This window comes from Homarus americanus, unplaced genomic scaffold (assembly GCF_018991925.1).
Source record: "Homarus americanus isolate GMGI-L3 unplaced genomic scaffold, GMGI_Hamer_2.0 scaffold5589, whole genome shotgun sequence".
In the NCBI taxonomy this organism is placed as follows: Eukaryota; Metazoa; Arthropoda; class Malacostraca; order Decapoda; family Nephropidae; genus Homarus; species Homarus americanus.
Genome location: NW_024736650.1, coordinates 887,428 through 907,490, shown reverse-complemented (window position 1 = coordinate 907,490; position 20,063 = coordinate 887,428). Strand labels below are relative to the sequence as shown.

General features: G+C 37.7%; 1 protein-coding gene across 1 annotated transcript in view; it reads right to left on the bottom strand.

Moving 5' to 3' along the window:
* The window catches only part of LOC121872262, an 88,126-nt gene that overhangs the window by 51,119 nt on the left and 16,944 nt on the right, over positions 1–20,063 (bottom strand). The window contains exon 4 of the mRNA XM_042374928.1: positions 9,495–9,765. Within this exon, the coding sequence (XP_042230862.1) occupies positions 9,495–9,765 (271 nt within the window). The remainder of the gene's footprint in view (positions 1–9,494; positions 9,766–20,063) is intronic.

The following is a 20,063-nucleotide window of genomic DNA, read 5'->3' as shown; positions in this document are numbered from 1 at the left end:
CTTGCTCTGCCGCCATTGTAGTAGTGAGGAAAAAGGACTGAACTCTGAGGTTGTGCGTTGACTATCGTAACCTAAATAAGGTCACGGTACGCTATGCATTTCCTCTGCCTAGGATAAATGAAACTCTATAATCTCTGACGGGGGCCAAGTTTTTCTTAACTTTCGATTTGGCGGCTGGATACAACCATATCGAAGTAAAACCTTCAGACCGTCCTAAGACTGCTTTCAGCACAAGCTTCGGACACTTTGAGTACAGGCGACTGCCAATGAGAATGTCAAATAGCCCGGGAACCTTTCAGAGATACATGGAGCGGATCCTAGGGGATGAAATCTTCTCCTTCCTGCTTGTATTCCTTGATGATGTGATGGTGTTTTCAAGTACAATAGAGCAGCATGTAGTCAGATTGAGAGAATTGTTTTGCAGTATGGGGGAGAATAATCTAAGATTTAAACCTAAGAAGTGTGAAATAATGGCCTCCAAGGTAAGCTATTTAGGATATCAGGTGTCCGCTGAAAGCATCACAGCTGATCCACAGAAAATTAGGGTAGTAAACGATTGGCCAGTCCCTCAGACGGTGAAAGATGTGCGGTCCTTTGTAGAATTTGCATCATTTTATAGGAAGTTTGTTAAAGATTTGCCCAAATAGCTGCCCCACTACATGCATTGATGCATGGGAAATCTAAAGATCGAGTAGATAGTGATTGGGGAGAGGGGCAGCAACAGGCTTTCATGAAGCTGAAAGACAGGGTGACGCAGTCACCGGTGTTGGCCTGTCCAGATTTCACCCAGGAATTTATATTAGAGACAGATGCAAGTATTAGTGGGCTAGGTGCTGTGTTGTCCCAGAGGAAGGACGGCAAGCTGCATCTGGTGTGCCATGCAAGCCGGAGCCTGAGGAAATCAGAAAGAAATATGAAAAACTATAGCTCCCGTAAGTTAGAGATGTTAGCACTCAAATGGGCAGTAGTAGACAAGTGCAGGGATTATTTGACGGGTAAACATTTCACGGTCTATTCAGATAACAACCCACTTAGTCACAGAGAGAATGCTAAGCTAGGTGCCGTGGAAAGTAGGTGGAATGCTGATCAAGAGCAGTTTCACCTCACAATCAAGTACAAGCCGGGGAAAAGCAACATGGTGGCAGATACTCTATCTAGGATCCCGACGGAACGGGAGGAAGATAGTGAGGAAGAGTACACAGCTATGCAGGGGGCAGGAATGAATGAACTGTGGGCAGTAGATGGGCTGCGTATGGAGCAAGAAGGCATGAAATGTGTTACAGAAGTGTGGAGATGGTTGGCGGGATAGCTGCCAGAGGACGAGGTACAGGTACTGTAGAGCTCCAAAATGATAACTTCCGCAGGTTGTACCGAGCGAGGCAATCCCTGATCGTAAGAGAAGGGGTTGTCTGGCATACGAGACTGGAAGGAAAGAACCTATGGAGGGAGGTACCAGCATTACCTCCAAAGTTAGGGAGGCATTGATTAGAGCCTATCACGACGAGTTTGGGCACCAGGGGCGAGATCGTACTCTGTCGCTGGTGCAGGAGCGAGGTTTCTGGCCAGGCATGGGAGCAATTGTGTGGGACTACATAGCCAGCTGTGAAAGGTGTGGAGTGGCAAAGGATGAAGTCCCAAAACCCCAGCTGCATCTAGGGACAATTGAAGCAACCAAACCACTAGAGACGCTGGCCGCAGATTTCATCTTGCTTGACAAGCGGCAAGAATGGAGAAGGTTATGATAATTCACTGGTCAACATAAAAAAAAAATTCTCATGGTTCTGGATCAAATCAGTCTGATTCTAGTGTAATTGTATGTGCTGAACTCAATTATGACATTCGTATAGCTGTATCAGGCTCAGTTTTCCAGAACCAGCATATCTATATATTTAGTGTACCATGCTATTCATACAGTCATTTATATGCTCATTGGCTCCACTTATGCAATTATTTTGTCCTGATTTGTGCTTTTTTGTTTGTTTCAGTTTGCTGATTCATGATATTGCATATCTACACCTGCATGATTTGTAATTACTCTGAAATTAACAAAACATGGAACGTCGCAAGTGTGTGAACGGTGCTGACAGTTTTTGCTACATATGTGGTGCCTTCACTCCTGGTAGCCTCAAGAAACCAATCACAAAAGCTGTTCGACTGAACTACAAAAGTTACTTCAAATGTCATTTGGGTGACCAAGACAAGAAATGGGCACCTCATGTAGCCTGTAAGTCTTGTGTTAACCACCTGAGCGAGTGGATGTGTGGTAAACGAAGTTCAGGAATGCCGTTTGCTGTACCAATGATATGGCGTGAACCTAAAGACCACAGTAGTGACTGCTACTTCTGTCTCACAAATATTAAGGGAATAAAAATCAAGACACGAGGCAAGGTACAGTACCCCAATATTGCTTCTGCAATCCGACCAGTACCGCACAGTGCTGAACTTCCAGTCCCAAATCCACCGACTGAACAAGAATTGAGTGATTCCGATTCTACCTCTACCTCAATGGAAAACGACTACCAGGATGACTCTGAAAATACCAGGCCTAAACTATTTACTCAAGAAGCGCTTCATGATCTCATCAGGGACCTAAACTTGTCAAAAGAAAAGGCTGAAGTTTTGGGATCCAGACTAAAGCAGCGTAACCTGCTAGAAAATGGAGTGCATATCACTACAGCGCGTTACCGACATAGACAGCTGTCTGCATTTTTCAAGATGGCAAACAACCTTTGTTATTGCGAGGACGCAGTATCTCTCATGCAACAACTCTGCAAGTCTGAAACATACAAGACAGAGGATTGGAGGCTGTTTATAGACTCAGGAAAAGACTCTCTGAAAGCTGTTCTTTTACACAATGGCAATCGGCTTCCATCTGTCCCAATAGCACACGCAACAAAAATGACTGAGAGCTATGAAACAATGAAAATTCTGTTGGCCGCTATAGAGTATGAGAAACACCAGTGGAAGATATGTGGCGATCTCAAAGTCATCAGTTTACTACTGGGCCTTCAGAGTGGCTACACAAAGCACATGTGCTTTTTGTGCTTGTGGAACAGCAGAGCTGATGCAGAGCACTATGTGAGAAAGGATTGGCCGACAAGACCAAGAGATGCGCCTGGAAGGTTTAACTGTGCTCACAATCCGCTTGTAGATCCAGAAAAGATATTTTTGCCTCCACTGCATCTAAAGCTCGGTTTGACTAAAAATTTCATCAAAGCTATGGATCAATTCGGTGCTGGGACTCTATACTTATCTCAGAAAGCACTTTTAGAACTTCATATTTTGTCATTATAAGGATTTGAACTTATGTTTTTTGGTACAATTTTTTATGAGCTTATCTGTGATAGGTTTAAAATTGTATCTTGCATGACGCGATAATGTTACTATATTTACTATTTTTTTATTCTTTAAGAAAGTAGGTCTGATGGTAGAATGAAACATCCAATTAATATTCATTAATATGAAATTAGTCATGAAAGCACAGTCACATGAGATAATCTCATCTTTTGCACGACACGTGATGGAATATTAAATATTTGTACCAATTGATTTTTTTATAAAACCTGGTCTGATAGAACAAAACAAATATCAGATTCGAATTCAGCAATATGAAATTAGTTGTGTGAGCATGATCTCATATGTGAACCATTTTGGCTGTTGACCAGTGTAATGATTGACATATACAGTCGAAACACTTAGGCCTTTCCCACCAAAGACCAGAAAGCCTCGACGATCTTCCTGGCCGTGGGTGCCCCTGAGCGGTTGCTGACTGAGCAGGGCAGAAATTTTGGCAGTACACTGGTCAGACAAATTTGTGCCACATTTGGTGTGAAGAAGATCAGGATGTCGGCATACCACCCGCAGGGAAATGGTATGGTGGAACTGTTCAATAGAACCCTGCACGGTCTGCTAGCCACCCTAGAGGAGGAGGAGAAGAATAAGTGGCCCGAGCATCTGCAGGCAGTAGTGTTACAATACAATGCGACCCCGCACGCTACGACGAGGTTTTCCCCATTCCTGCTGTTTTACGGGAGAGAACCAAACCTGCCGTTCGACCATACGCCGGAGGTAGACCCAGAGCCGGTAGATGAGTGGGTAATGGTAATCAGAGATCGGCAACAGATGTTGCAGGAGCCCGTGGAGATCACTGTGAGGAGACACAAGTAAATAAACCGAAGGAAACGAGAAGAGAAAGCCCACGAGAGGAACTGGGAAGTAGTCCAGGAGGTCTTGTTGAGGAACAAATGCAAAAATAGGCCGGTGTAAGCTCCAAAACCATTGGTTTTACACGAGATGGCACATTGTCGAGGTCCTCAATTCCAGGACAGGCTTATACCGCATCGAGCCGAGAGGGGAAGAAGACCTGGCCACGAGAGTGGAAAACCGGAGCAACTTAAAGGCTGCTCCACCCCAAAGGCACAAAGGAGACCCGGTGGTGGATGAACCTGAAAGTGAAGATAAGGGGCCTCCACCACTGGTGGGCATGATGACGAGAAGTAGACAGGCTGCCAAGGATGAAGCTAGCAAGCATAGCAGGGAATAGGAATAGGTGAGTTATGGAGGAGTCGTGAACAGGGCAGAGAGAATAGGAGAGATGGCTATGTCAGGAATGTGCATTGGGTTGTGGTTGTGATGTCAAGATCTAGGTTATGTGAATGGTTGTAATGGCCAGGGCCTCACTAATATGGACTGGTGCATTGTCAGAGGGTTGGCCTGCCGGCATGAGGGTCGGAGGCGTGGAATGAGTCGATCTTTGTAGTGTTCAGAGCTGCAGACATGAGAGCGCTCGATTTGAGTCGAGAATTATTTTTTGACACTGGTTCTCTAAGCTCAAGGGCCAGGCAAAAGGGCAGAGTGCTTGATTTGAGTCGGTATTATTTTTGACACTGGTTCTCTGATTTGAGTCGGTAGTATTTTTGACACTAGTTCTCTAGGTTCAAGGGCCAGGCAAAAGGGGAGAGTGCTTGATTTGGGGCGGGTTTATTTTTGACATGAGTTCTCTAGTTCAAGGACTAGGCAGAAAGCAGAGTTTGTTGGCTTGTGAGTTGGTATCATGCAGATATGAAAGTGGCTCTATGTTGTTCTCTCAGCACATGAGGACACTGCTGTCTTTTTTTACGGGGATCGATAGTCAGAGGGGGAAAAATAAAAACTAGCAACATCAGGGGTGCCGGAAGTTGGAGGACGGAAATGCTGCTTAAGCGTGTCGCAGGTGTGAGATGCAGTTAATAGAGCAGGTCTCTTCTAGGGGGTCGTATGCATACTTTTTTCTCTCAGCACATGAGGACAGTGCTGTCGTTTTTATGGGGGTCGATTGTAATATTCAGAAATTTTAATATGATATTTAGAGACGTTAGAACAAAAGTGACAAATCTGCCGAACAGGGAAGCATGAGTAGGCCAGGCTGAAACACCCACGCCTCATGGAGAGTTAAAACAAAGGCCTCCAAGCAATGCCCTCAGCCAGGGGGTGGAAGCATTTTGAACTAGGCCTATAGAAAATTAAATGTACTTTATCGAATTAATGTAGACATGATTCATGATGTTAAGGGACAATTATAAAATTTAAAGTTATTGTGGATAGTTTCCCAGTCTAAATATGTTATGTGTGTCCCAAAGAAACTATTAGAAATACGCGAAAGATCACGTCATGGGGGGGTGGAAAGGCGAGCGCCCTGAAGGATGCCGAGGGTGATCGGGTCTCAGTCAGCGCCAGTCATTGACCAAGGTGGACGTCTACTACGCGTTCTGTTAAGGAAAACGACCACGTGGCCTCGTTCCTTCCCTCGCTCGTTTCATCCGTGTTGACAAGTAAGTCTTTATTCGATTTCAGACAGTGTTTAGATAGGGTGGAGAAGAATTTAACAGTAGTTAACAAAGTGCTCCTTTTGCAGGGTTATGAGAACCCACTTGGTCGGAGATCAGTTGTTAGTGGGAGTGGTGGTTCGGAAGATATAGCTGGCAACGCACTAGGAGAACAGGTGTCTCTGACGACTCACTACTGGGACCAGCAGCCGCACTTTAGTCGGTGGTCGATCTGGTTCATCAAATCTCCCTACCTTGGTTCATACAACACCACATCTCTTCAGTCAGTCAGTGGAAAATCTTACTAAAGGGAAAGTAGAACCCCTCCCTCAGCTGGGCAGGGTTCACCTGGTTGTACTCTGAGCTGGCCTACTAGGCGGGATGACGGTCGCTCTCTTCCTGTCCATGAAGTACTGGAAGTAAACTGAGTGCAGACTGAGTGAATGAAGGGTCACATGCTGGGACCGGGAGTTCTAGTAGTTACATACAGACAGTCATCTCCCCAGTATTGGGTGTATATGATTAAAATAATCAAGTCCAGGTGTGTAATCAACGTTCCTCATGGTAGATTGCACACGTGGGACGTAAGGGCTCCTCTTCAAAAATTTGTGAAAGGCTGTAGCACCTTAGAGTGTGGGTGTATTCTAAGCATATGTGTGAAGCATGTTGCGGGTGATGGTGGTGAAATGTGATTAGAATAACCAAGTCCAGGTGTGAGATCAACATTCCTCATGGTTGATTGCACACGTGGGATGTAGGAGTTCCTCTTCAAAAATTTGTGAAAGGCTGTTAGTACCTTAAAGTACGGGTGCATTCTGAACTTATGTGTGAAGCATGTTACGGGTGTTGGTGGAGAAATACACTCATGACTCATGAAACCTAGAAAGAGTAATGAAAAACAGCAGAGCACCCGCCTGCCTGACGGGTCATGAGTGATTTTCTCGGTTTCTTGTGAATGCCTGTCACTTGGCAGGTTAGTAGTTACAACCTTCGGGTTCTGTGTAGTTAGGACAGTGAGGACTATATTATATTGTGGGTCATCCCAGACAGGCTATGAGTGATCCATGTTCTTGTGTAGTATGACTAAATCGAGATTTCTATTCCTCAATAATTGCTATAATTTTGTCGGATGCACTTACGGCATTTTCATCGGTGCAAGAAATATTTTTTTAATGTTTTATGTGCCACTAAGTGATGTAGGATGTAAGAAGGAATTGTTTCAGATGAGTTCCTCCTTCTGGTGTCTCTTCTGGTGTAGTAGTACTGCTGCATTAGTAGATCTTTTCAGATGCAATTAATATCTTATAAATTTTTTTGATACCATGTATAATTTCTGTTTCCCATTGTATTGTTGTAAGCCACGCTAAGAAGTACTCTAGTGCTTGTGTACAATTATTGATTCCGTTTACAGTGTTGGAAGGAATAGAAGTGTTATCTTTTACCAGTGCGTCTCATTAACCCCAATCACAGGTACTAGCTATTCCACGGTCACGGAAAATACTTTTATTGATTGTGTTTGTGCTGGTTCGGGATTTCTCTGAGGGGCGCTTCCACTGCATTACCATCCACTATAACTAAAAAAACCCAATAACTAGTAGTGAGATTTCCGACCGGTTACATATATATATATATATATATATATATATATATATATATATATATATATATATATATATATATATATATATATATATATATATATATATATATATATATATATATATATATATGGACTAAAAATGAAATATATACTGTATATATGTGTGAGCCAGTGAGGGAAGCAACAATCAGGCGATACCCCTGTCGCTTCAACCTGCCGCTTTTCACATGGCGTGAAGGGAAATTTGGCCAATCTGTTACCGCCACAGTAAGACAAACTAGAAGAGAGAGAGAGAAAGAGAGGGATAACCACAATAAGATAAACTAGGCGAGACAGAGAGAGAGAGGGTGAGATAAGAGATATAGTGTTGACAACGAATTTGCTGACGAATCTGCTGAGGTGTTTCAATGTGAAACAGGTGGCCCTCGCCTTCGGGCTGCGATTGCCGTCGAGGGTAGTCTACCGATTTCTACAGGACAGACAACACGTTGGTTCAGACCACTAGACCCTAAAACCTGAGTGATCGTGAAGTATTAGAATCTTATAAGAAACTCTAAATAACTTTAATAAGTATATTTATGAACTGTAATTTGATCATATTATACAAATTGTCTCCTGTATCAATAGTTATAACATGTGAGTTATATTTAAGATGTTAACAGGCTATGTACTGTATGTTGATTGTATTATTCATACTATGTGTCCTGAGATAATAGCATTTGATATATGAGAATTGTTCTTTGACAGGTTTTGACCGAATTATATGGTACGAGTCAACGTTGAGGGTTTATTTCTCCAGCATCAAACCAATAACGCTCCTATGAGCATTAACACAATCTCAATTCATATTCGAAATTCACGTCCTCAACAAGCCACGCCCATACGATGTTTTATAAGCTGACGCTCAGATGAGGATCTTCAAAAAAAAAAAAAAAAGAGGTGATATAGGGGTTGGGTGTAAAGGGGACAACCCAGTACGGGTCAATAGGCCCGGCTGCAGTTTCCTCCATTCTTATATTCTTATGACTAATGAGTACAGGAGTAAATTATATAAAATCAGCTAGTGAACCGTCCCCCTGCTGTGAGTGCCTCGTCTTCGGGCACAATTCTAATCCGAATATAATTTTATGTTTTATATATGTGCATGCTAATTGGGCTTTGATGACATCACACCATGTTATTTTTTTATTATCTTGTTAGGTATCAAGCCAGATAATATTTTCGATGTTGGTTTTCTAAAGAGAGGAGAGTGGAATTTATCTCCGAGAGGCGCGGCCCCTGACCTCAACATTGCCCGGGGTGGTGAGGTCGTATCATCCATTGTGTTAGGACGCATTGTATATAATGGGACGTGCTCGGGTCTTGGATAATTAATTATTGCGTCGTGTGAGCTCACAATGGGACCAGTATAAAAATTTTCCTGTGCAGATAATGTTATTTCTAGTGATGTAAAGGTGTGTTGAGGAGTTAATACAAATGTTATACCATTTCTTCTTGAGTCTCTTTAACCCCAGTCATAGAAACACCAGTCCAGGTCACGGAAAGTATTAAGATAAATATCTGAAGTTTGTTTGTGTTGATTCGTTAACTGAAGGGCCCTTCCACTACGCTTATAATTCCATTTGTTATTGTATCAGTGTGTTATATATTTTATCATAACACAACATCCACATCTGCAGAAGTCAAATTTTCACATCCACATCCACTCACGTGAATATCAGAAATCTGACATCCGACCCATCACTACTACACATGCAGTGGTTCTAGGTATTCTTTTGTTCGTCCTATATTGCTTGACAGTCCCTCAACTCTAAGCTGGAAGAGGGAGGGATATTGTGTGTTTAGTGGTGGAGAGGAAGATGTTTATTGCGTTGAATTGGATATATCATGTGTACAGTGGTGGAGAATTAAGTGTATAATGTATAGTGATGGAGAGTTGGGTGCAGAGTGGTTGATATCTGGATGAAGAACCTGCACTGGGGTTAAGAGATTGATTGGGTAACCTTTGCGAAGCATTAGAGGCCAGTGAATTATATATCATGCAAGGTATGTAGGTTTGAGAGTGAAGTGTATACAAAATTTTATGTTACCCTGTTGAGGGGCCGGATAGACGGTGAGTGTGGGTGGGCGAGCAGCAGCAGCCATCATGAAGGGGGTGTGCAAGTCTTCATAGTGAGGGGCAGAGCGCTTCTCTAAGGTTTTGGTGGTGTTCTCCACCAGACCCAGGCGAGCCAGGGCGTCAGTCAGACGGTCCTCCAAGCGGTTAATAATGGACCGCACCGTAGCCACTTGTATCTCCACTGTCTCCTCCATCTCTACGTTGCGTTGGAGACCATCCACTTGACGCCGGAGGAATTCAACCTGTGCGAAACATGATTTAATATTAAACCGCCATCTTCAAAAGATTAAACTATCTTTTTAATAAAATTAAACAATCATACTTAAAGAAATGAACCATACTTTTCTAGCAGTTAAACCATCTTTTTAAAGAGCTATACCAGTGTCCTTAACAGGTTAAGTCATCTTTCTCAAAGTGTTAAAATATCGTCCTCAATGAGTTAAACCATTGTGTTCAAAGGGTAAAACCACCTTTCTCAGACTTAAACCATGATCCATGGCAAATTAAACCATCATCCTCAATGATTTAACCATCGTCCCCAGAGCGAAAAACCACCGGATTCACTGAGGTAAACCATCGTCATAATTGAATTATATTATCTTTCTCAAAGAGTTAAACTATCGTCCTAAACTCAAGAGATTGGTGTTATAATTCAGAGATTGATGCTATAACTCAAAACTTGATGTTATAACACAGGGTTTAGTGTTATAACACAGAGATTGATGTTATAATACAAAGGTTGATGTTATAACTCAAAGATTAATCTCATAACTCAGGGGTTGATGTTATAACACAGAGGTTGATGTTATAACTCAGAGGTTGATGCTATAACTCAAAAGTTGAGGTTAAAACTCAGAGGTTGATGTTATAACTCAAAGATTAATCTCATAACTCAGGGGTTGATGTTATAACACAAAGGTTGATGCAATAACTCAAAAGATGAGGTTAAAACTCAGAGGTTGATGTTATAACTCAGAGGTTGATGTTGTAACTCAAAAGTTGAGGTTAAAACTCAGAGGTTGATGTTATAACTCAGAGGTTGATGCTATAACTCAAAAGTTGAGGTTAAAACTCAGAGGTTGATGTTATAACTCAGAGGTTGATGTTATAACTCAGAGGTTGATGCTATAACTCAAAAGTTTAGGTTAAAACTCAGAGGTTGATGTTATAACTCAGAGGTTGATGCTATAACTCAAAAGTTGAGGTTAAAACTTAGAGGTTGATGTTATAACTCAAAAGTTAAGGTTAAAACTCAGAGGTTGATGTTATAACTCAGAGGTTGATGTTATAACTCAGAGGTTGATGCCATAACTCAAAAGTTGAGGTTAAAACAAAGAGGTTGATCTTATAACTCAGAGGTTGATGTTATAACTCAAAGATTAATCTCATAACTCAAGGGTTGATGTTATAACACAGAGGTTGATGCTATAACTCAAAAGTTGAGCTTAAAACTCAGAGGTTGATGTTATAACTCAGAGGTTGATGTTACAACTCAAATGTTGAGGTTAAAACTCAGATGTTGATGTTATAACTCAAAGATTAATCTCATAACTCAGAGATTAATGTTATAACTCAGAGGTTGATGTTATAACTCAGAGGTTGATGTTATAACTCAAAAGTTGAGGTTAAAACACAGAGGTTGATGTTAAAACTCAGAGGTTGGTGTTAAAACTCAGAGGTTGATGTTATAACTCAGAGGATGATGCTATTTACTCAAAAGTTGAGGTTAAAACTCAGAGGTTGATGTTACAACTCAGAGGTTGATGCTATAACTCAAAAGTTGAGGTAAAAACTCAGAGGTTGATGTTATAACACAGAGGTTGATGTTATAACTCAAAGATTAATCTCATAACTCAGGGGTTGATGCCATAACACAGAGGTTGATGCTATAACTCAAAAGTTGAGGTTAAAACTCAGAGGTTGATGTTATAACTCAGAGGTTGATGATATAACTCAAAGATTAATCTCATAACTCAAGGGTTGATGTTATAACACAGAGGTTGATGCTATAACTCAAAAGTTGAGCTTAAAACTCAGAGGTTGATGTTATAACTCAGAGGTTGATGTTATAACTCAAAAGTTGAGGTTAAAACACAGAGGTTGATGTTAAAACTCAGAGGTTGGTGTTAAAACTCAGAGGTTGATGTTATAACTCAGAGGATGATGCTATTTACTCAAAAGTTGAGGTTAAAACTCAGAGGTTGATGTTATAACTCAGAGGTTGATGCTATAACTCAAAAGTTGAGGTTAAAACTCAGAGGTTGATGTTATAACACAGAGGTTGATGTTATAACTCAAAGATTAATCTCATAACTCAGGGGTTGATGCCATAACACAGAGGTTGATGCTATAACTCAAAAGTTGAGGTTAAAACTCAGAGGTTGATGTTATAACTCAGAGGTTGATGATATAACTCAAAGATTAATCTCATAACTCAGAGGTTGATGTTATAACACAGAGGTTGATGTTATAACTCAAAAGTCGAGGTTAAAACTCAGAGGTTGATGTTATAACTCAAAGATTAATCTCATGTCAGAGGTTGATGTTATAACTCAGAGGTTGATGTTATAACTCAAAAGTTGAGGTTAAAACTCAGAGGTTGATGTTATAACTCAAAGATTAATATCATAACTCAGAGGTTGATGTTATAACTCAGAGGTTGATGCTATAACTCAAAAGTTGAGGTTAAAACTCAGAGGTTGATGTTATAACTCAGAGGTTGATGTTATATCTCAAAAGTTGAGGTTAAAACTCAGAGGTTGATGTTATAACTCAAAGATTAATCTCATAACTCAGAGATTGATGTTATAAGTCAGAGGTTGATATTATAACTCAGAGGTTGATGCAATAACTCAAAAGTTGAGGGTAAAACTCAGAGGTTGATGTTATAACTCAGAGGTTGATGCTATAACTCAAAAGTTGAGGTTAAAACTCAGAGGTTGATGTTATAACTCAGAGGTTGATGTTATAACACAGAGGTTGATGTTATAACTCAAAGATTAATCTCATAACTCAGGGGTTGATGTTATAACACAGAGGTTGATGCTATAACTCAAAAGTTGAGGTTAAAACTCAGAGGTTGATGTTATAACTCAGAGGATGATGTTATAACTCAAAGATTAATCTCATAACTCAGAGGTTGATGTTATAACACAGAGGTTGATGTTATAACTCAAAAGTTGAGGTTAAAACTCAGAGGTTGATGTTATAACTCAAAGATTAATCTCATAACTCAGAGGTTGATGTTATAACTCAGAGGTTGGTGTTATAACTCAAAAGTTGAGGTTAAAACTCAGAGGTTGATGTTATAACTCAAAGATTAATATCATAACTGAGAGGTTGATGTTATAACTCAGAGGTTGATGTTATAACTCAAAAGTTGAGGTTAAAACTCAGAGGTTGATGTTATAACTCAGAGGTTGATGTCTTATCTCAAAAGTTGAGGTTAAAACTCAGAGGTCGATGTTATAACTCAAAGATTAATCTCATAACTGAGGGGTTGATGTTATAACACAGAGGTTGATGCTATAACTCAAAAGTTGAGGTTAAAACTTACATGTTACTGTTATAACTCAAAGATTAATCTCATAACTCAGGGGTTGATGTTATAACGCAGAGGTTGATACTATAACTCAAAAGTTGAGGTTAAAACTCAGAGGTTGATGTTATAACTCAAAGATTAATCTCATAACTCAGAGGTTGATGTTATAACTCAGAGGTTGATGTTATAACTCAAAAGTTGAGGTTAAAACTCAGAGGTTGATGTTATAACTCAAAGATTAATATCATAACTCAGAGGTTGATATTATAACTCAGAGGTTGATGCTATAACTCCAAAGTTTAGGTTAAAACTCAGAGGTTGATGTTATAACTCAAAGATTAATCTCATAACTCAGAGATTGATGTTATAAGTCAGAGGTTGATGTTATAACTCAGAGGTTGATGCAATAACTCAAAAGTTGAGGGTAAAACTCAGAGGTTGATGTTATAACTCAGAGGTTGATGCTATAACTCAAAAGTTGAGGTTAAAACTCAGAGGTTGATGTTATAACTCAGAGGTTGATGTTATAACACAGAGGTTGATGTTATAACTCAAAGATTAATCTCATAACTCAGGGGTTGATGTTATAACACAGAGGTTGATGCTATAACTCAAAAGTTAAGGTTAAAACTCAGAGGTTGATGTTATAACTCAGAGGTTGATGTTATAACTCAAAGATTAATCTCATAACTCAGAGGTTGATGTTATAACACAGAGGTTGATGTTATAACTCAAAAGTTGAGGTTAAAACTCAGAGGTTGATGTTATAACTCAAAGATTAATCTCATAACTCAGAGGTTGATGTTATAACTCAGAGGTTGATGTTATAACTCAAAAGTTGAGGTTAAAACTCAGAGGTTGATGTTATAACTCAAAGATAAATATCATAACTGAGAGGTTGATGTTATAACTCAGAGGTTGATGTTATAACTCAAAAGTTGAGGTTAAAACTCAGAGGTTGATGTTATAACTCAGAGGTTGATGTCTTATCTCAAAAGTTGAGGTTAAAACTCAGAGGTTGATGTTATAACTCAAAGATTAATCTCATAACTGAGGGGTTGATGTTATAACACAGAGGTTGATGCTATAACTCAAAAGTTGAGGTTAAAACTTACAGGTTACTGTTATAACTCAAAGATTTATCTCATAACTCAGGGGTTGATGTTATAACACAGAGGTTGATACTATAACTCAAAAGTTGAGGTTAAAACTCAGAGGTTGATGTTATAACTCAAAGATTAATCTCATAACTCAGGGGTTGATGTTATAACTCAGAGGTTGATGCTATAACTCAAAAGTTGAGGTTAAAACTCAGAGGTTTATGTTATAACACAGAGGTAGATGCTATAACTCAAAAGTTGAGGTTAAAACTCAGAGGTTTATGTTATAACACAGAGGTTGATGTTATAACATAGAGATTTATGTTATAACTCAGAGGTTGATGTCTTATCTCAAAAGTTGAGGTTAAAACTCAGAGGTTGATGTTATAACTCAAAGATTAATCTCATAACTGAGGGGTTGATGTTATAACACAGAGGTTGATGCTATAACTCAAAAGTTGAGGTTAAAACTTACATGTTACTGTTATAACTCAAAGATTAATCTCATAACTCAGGGGTTGATGTTATAACTCAGAGGTTGATGCTATAACTCAAAAGTTGAGGTTAAAACTCAGAGGTTTATGTTATAACACAGAGGTAGATACTATAACTCAAAAGTTGAGGTTAAAACTCAGAGGTTGATGTTATAACTCAAAGATTAATCTCATAACTCAGGGGTTGATGTTATAACTCAGAGGTTGATGCTACAACTTAAAAGTTGAGGTTAAAACTCAGAGGTTTATGTTATAACACAGAGGTAGATGCTATAACTCAAAAGTTGAGGTTAAAACTCAGAGGTTTATGTTATAACACAGAGGTTGATTTTATAACATAGAGATTTATGTTATAACTCAGAGGTTGATGTCATGACTCAGGGGTTGATGTTATTACACAGAGGTTGATGCTATAACTCAAAGATTAATGTCATAACTCAGGTGTTGATGTTATAACTCAAATTTTGATGTTATAACTTAGAAGAAGATGTTATAAATCAGAGGTTGATGTCATAACTCAGAGGTTGATGTTATAACTCAAATTTTAATGTTACAACTTAGAAGAAGATGTTTTAAATCAGAGGTTGATGTCATAACTCAGAGGTTGATGTTATAACTCAAATTTTGATGTTATAACTTAAAAGAAGATGTTATAAATCAGAGGTTGATGTCATAACTCAGAGGTTGATGTTATAACTCAAATTTTGATGTTATAACATAGAAGATGTTATAAATCAGAGGTTGATGTTATATCTCAGAGGTTGATGTTATAACACAAAGGTTGATGTTATAACTCAGAGGATGATGTTATAACTCAAAAGTTGAGGTTAAAACTCAGAGGTTGATGTTATAACATAGAGATGTATGTTATAACTCAGAGGTTGATGTCATAACTCAGGGGATGATGATATAACTCAAATTTTGATGTTATAACTTAGAAGAAGATGTTATAAATCAGAGGTTGATGTCATAACTCAGAGGTTGATGTTATAATACAGAGGTTGATGTTATAACTCAGAGGTTGATGTTATAACTCAGAGGTTGATGTTATAACTCAGAGGTTGATGTTATAACTCAAAAGTTGAGGTTAAAACTCAGAGGTTGATGTTATAACATAGAGATTTATGTTATAACTCAGATGTTGATGTCATAACTCAGGGGTTGATATTATAACACCGAGGTTGATGTAATAACTCAGAGGTTGATGTTATAATACAGAGGTTAATGTTATAACTAAGAGGTTGATGTTATAATACTGAGGTTGATGTTATAACTCAGAGGTTGATGTTATAACTCAGAGGTTGATGTTATAACTCAGAGGTTGATGTTATAACTCAAAAGTTGAGGTTAATACTCAGAGGTTGATGTTATAACATAGAGATTTATGTTGTAACTCAGAGGTTGATGTCATAACTCAGGGGTTGATGTTATAACTCAAATTTTGATGTTATAACTTAGAAGAATATGTTATAAATCAGATCTTGATGTCATAACTCAGAGGTTGCTGTTATAACTCAAAATTTGATGTTAGAACTTAGAAGAAGTTATAAATCAGAGGTTGATGTTATAACTCAGAGGTTGATGTTATAATACAGAGGGTGATGTTATAATTCAGAGGTTGATGTTATAACTCAGAGGTTGATGTTATAATACAGAGGGTGATGTTATAATTCAGAGGTTGATGTTATAACTCAGAGGTTGATGTTATAACTCAAATTTTGATGTTATAACTTAGAAGAAGATGTTATAACTCAGAGGTTGATATCATAACTCAGAGGTTGATATTATAACTCAAATTTTGATGTTATAACTTAGAAGAAGATGTTATAAATCAGAGGTTGATATCATAACTCAAATTTGATGTTGTGAAGAAGATGTTATAAATCAGAGTTGATGTTATAACTCAGAAGTTGATACCCATAAGCTGGGGAGGTGATGTTATGCTCAGAGGTTGATGTTATAACTCGATTACGATGTTATATGCAAAGAAGATATTATAAATCAGGAGTTGATGTCATAACAAATTTGATATTTATAACTCAGAATTTTGATGTTATAACATAGAAGATATTATAAATCAGGGTTGATGTTATAACACAAAGGTGGATATTATAACTCCAGAGTTGATATTTATAATAACTCAGGAGTTGATATTATATGCTTTCAGAGGTTGATGTTATAACTCAGAGTTGATATTATAACTCAGAAGGAGGTTGATATTATACTTTCAGAGTTGATGTTATAACTCAGAGTTGCGTGTGTTATAACTCAGAGTTGATGTCATAACTCAGGACATATTTCTGCTCAGAGGTTTATCTTATAACTCAGAGAGTCGATGTTATAACTTGCAGAGGTTGATGTTTTTCTGAGGTTTTTATCTTCTTTCAGAGGTTTATGTTGTAACTCTGATGTTGATGTTATAACACAGGGTTGATGTTATAACACAGAAGTTTTATGTTGCTCAGGGTTTGTATTTGCAAATAAAGTTGATGTTTATAACTCAAGTTGATGTTATAACTTAGAGTTGTATTTTATAACTGAGTTTGATATATCAGAGTTTATGTTATAATAAGAGGTTGATGTTACTAACACGGAAGTTGATCAATATAACACAGGGGACATGTTATAACACAGAGGTTTATATTATAACACAGGGTTTATGTTATACTTTTAAGAGAGATTGATGTTATAACTCCAAGAGGTTGATGTATAACACAGAAGTTGATAATATAACTCAGAGTTGATATTTATAACACAGATGTGATGTTATAGCTCAGAGGTTGATGTTATTTATATCACGAGGTTTATGTTATAACTCGAAGTTTGTATAACTCAGAGGTGATGTTATAACTCACAGGTTGATGTTATAACAAAGGTTGATATTGTTATAACACAGAGTTTATGTACATAACTCAGAGTTTATCATTATAACTTAGTGATGTTATAACACAGAGGTTGATATTATAACGCAGAGTTTATGTTATAACGCAGAGTTTATGTTATAACTCAAGTTTATGTATAACTCAGAAGTTGATGTTATAACTTTGGGGTGATGTTATATCACAGAGAGTTTATATTATAACTCAGAGGTTTATGTACTCACTCAGATGTTGATGTTATAACGCAGAGAGGTTGACCCTTAACACAGAGAGGACTGCTTCTTTAACTCAAGTTTTATGTATGACTCAGAGGTTGATGCTTACTTCTTCAGAGGTGATGTATAACTTAGAGTTTATATTCTTACAGGGTTTTATATGTTATAACTCAGAGGTTGATGTTACCTGCTTACAGGGGTTGATGTTATAACTGAGGTTGATGTTATAATAAAGGGTTTATATTTATAACTCAGAGGATGTTATAGCACAGATGTTTTATTTCTTTTGAATGTTTATGTTATAACACAGAGGTTGATGTTATAACTCAGAGTTGATGTTGTTATAACACAGGGGTTTATATTTATAACTCAGGAGTTTTATATAACTCGAGTTGATATTTAAAACTCAGAGTTGATGCTCATAACTCAAGTTGATGGCCTAACTCAGAGTTGGTCTTATAACTTTGAGGTTGATGATGTTTTAGCACAGAGGTTTATATTTATAACACAGAGTTGATGTTATAACTCAGGGGTTTATGTATAACTCCATGAAGGTTTATGTATAACTCGGAAGTTGTTGACAAAGCCTAGTCTTTGATGTTTTAACTCCAGAGTTAATCATTATGTCACAGAGGTTTATCTTGCTCAGAGTTTATGTATATAGCTAAGAGGTGATGTATAACTCAGAGGTTGATGTTATAACAAGGTTGATGTTATAACACAGAGTTTAATATTATATAGCTCAGAGGTTTATGTTATAACTCAGAGTTGATGTTGTTATAACTTTGAGAGGTTGATGTTATAACACAGAGGTTTATGTTGTTATAACGCAGGAGTTTATGTTATAACTCAGGGTTTATGTTATATAACTCCGGGAGTTGATCTTATAACACAGGGGAGTTGATGTTATATCACAGAATTATATATTTATAACTCAGGGGTTTATGTTATAACTCAGATCTTTGATGTTATAACTTGGGGGTTGATATTACCTTTGAGTTTATGTTACAACTCAGGGTTTATGTTATGGCTCAGGGGAGTTGATGGCCTTATAACTCAGGTTGATGTTATAGCAGGGTTTAATATTTATAACACAGAACATATTATAACCAAATTTGATGTTATAACACAGGGGTTGATGTTATAACTGGGGTTGATGTTATAACTTTGGGGTTTATGTTATAACTCAGAGGATGATGTTATGGCACAGATGTTTTGTTATAACACAGATGTTTATGTTGTAAGCACAGGAGGTTGATGTTATAACTCAGAGGTTGATGTATAACTCTCAGAGTTGATATCATAACTCAAGGTTGATGTTATATCAGAAGGTTGATGTTATAACACAGAGTTGATCATTTTAAGTTTATGTTATAACACAGAGTTGATGTTGCCAACCAGAGTTTATGTTATTATAACTCCAGTTTATATTTATAACTCAGAGTTGATGTTATAACTCAGAGGTTGATGTTCTACTTTTGGAGGTGATGTTATAACAAGGTATATTTTATAACTCAGAGGAGTTGATGTTACATAACTCAGAAGTTGATGTATAACTCAGGTTTGATATTTTCTTTTGAAGTTGATGTTATAACACAGAGTTTATAAACATAATACGAGTTGATGTTTCTATAACTCAAGTTGATATTATAGCAGAGTTGATGTTATAACACAGAGGTTGATGTTATATACAGGAGTTTTTATGTTATAACTCAGAGTTGATATTTATAACTCAGGAGTTGATGTTATACCTCAGAGTTGATGTTATAACACGAAGGTGATGTTATAACTTTGAGAGGTTTGTATTATAACACAGGAGTTGGTCGCTATATCAGAGTTGATGTTATAACACAGGGGTTGATTGCTCTTTATAACACAGAGGTTTATGTTACTGCTTTACAAAGGTTGTTGATGTTATATATCTCAGAGGTTGAGTAATGGCAGGGGTTAAGTCTTTATAACCAGGTGATGTTATAACACAGAGGTGTATTATTATAAGGTTGATCATAACTTGGGGTTGATGTTATAACTCAGAGTTGATGTTATAAAGGCGGAGGTTATTTATTTATAACTTGAGGGTTTGTATTACAAAGAGGTTGGTCTTTATAACTCGGTTGATGTTGCCTGCTGAAGTTGATGTTATAACTCAGAGGTTGATATTATAACTCTGAGGTTGATGTTATAACTCAAATGTTGATGTACATAACTCAGAGTTGATATTATAACCAGACATTTGTGTATAGCTCAGAAGTTGATCAATATTTATAACTCAGGGGTTGATATTTAACACGAAGAGTTGATGTTATAACAC